This window comes from Eimeria mitis, genomic scaffold (genome assembly GCF_000499745.2).
Source record: "Eimeria mitis Houghton genomic scaffold, Emh_scaff3438, whole genome shotgun sequence".
In the NCBI taxonomy this organism is placed as follows: domain Eukaryota; phylum Apicomplexa; class Conoidasida; order Eucoccidiorida; family Eimeriidae; genus Eimeria; species Eimeria mitis.
The window spans coordinates 3,511-4,031 of record NW_013571779.1 but is presented as its reverse complement, the minus strand read 5'-3'; the positions used below and the strand labels follow the sequence as shown (position 1 = coordinate 4,031).

The 521-nt window shown below is 60.5% G+C and overlaps 1 protein-coding gene across 1 annotated transcript in view; it reads left to right on the top strand.

Moving 5' to 3' along the window:
- Positions 1-521, top strand: part of EMH_0066070 (uncharacterized protein) — a gene marked incomplete at both ends in the record, with an annotated part of 3,794 nt that overhangs the window by 2,383 nt on the left and 890 nt on the right. Inside the window, one exon of the mRNA XM_013498462.1 lies at positions 3-279. Within this exon, the coding sequence (XP_013353916.1) occupies positions 3-279 (277 nt within the window). The remainder of the gene's footprint in view (positions 1-2; positions 280-521) is intronic.

The window sequence follows — 521 nt, the reverse complement described above, 5'->3', positions numbered from 1 at the left end:
AGGGTTCTTCTGCTGCTGCTGCTGCTGCTGCTGCAGCAGCAGCAGCAGCAGCAGCAGGAGAAGAGCAAGGGTCCTCTGTCTTCTGCAGCGGCCCTGGCGGCATCTCTTCTTACTTTCAGTCTGTCTCTCTAGATGGAGACCCACGAGCAGCAGCAGCAGCAGCAGCAGGAGCAGCAGCAGCAGCAGCAGCAACAGGAGGAGCAGCAGCAGGAGAGAGAATACCGTCTCCTGCTTGGGGGGCCCCATGGATGGGGCCCCCAGGGGCCCCCCTGCGTATGGGTGAGGGTTCAGTGAGTAGCAGCAAGCGTGGTTGCAGCAGCAGCGGTATGCATCGCAGCAGCAGCATGAACAGCAGCAGCAGCATACGCAGCAGCAGTATAAGCTGCAGCAAGCTGAGCAGCAGCAGCAGCAAACCATTGAGCAGCAGCATTGCTCTCGACGTAGAAGACCTAAACAAAGCGAACTATACCCGGGGGCCCCTGGGGCCCTTTCAGGGGGCCCTCCTATGCATGAAGCTGCGC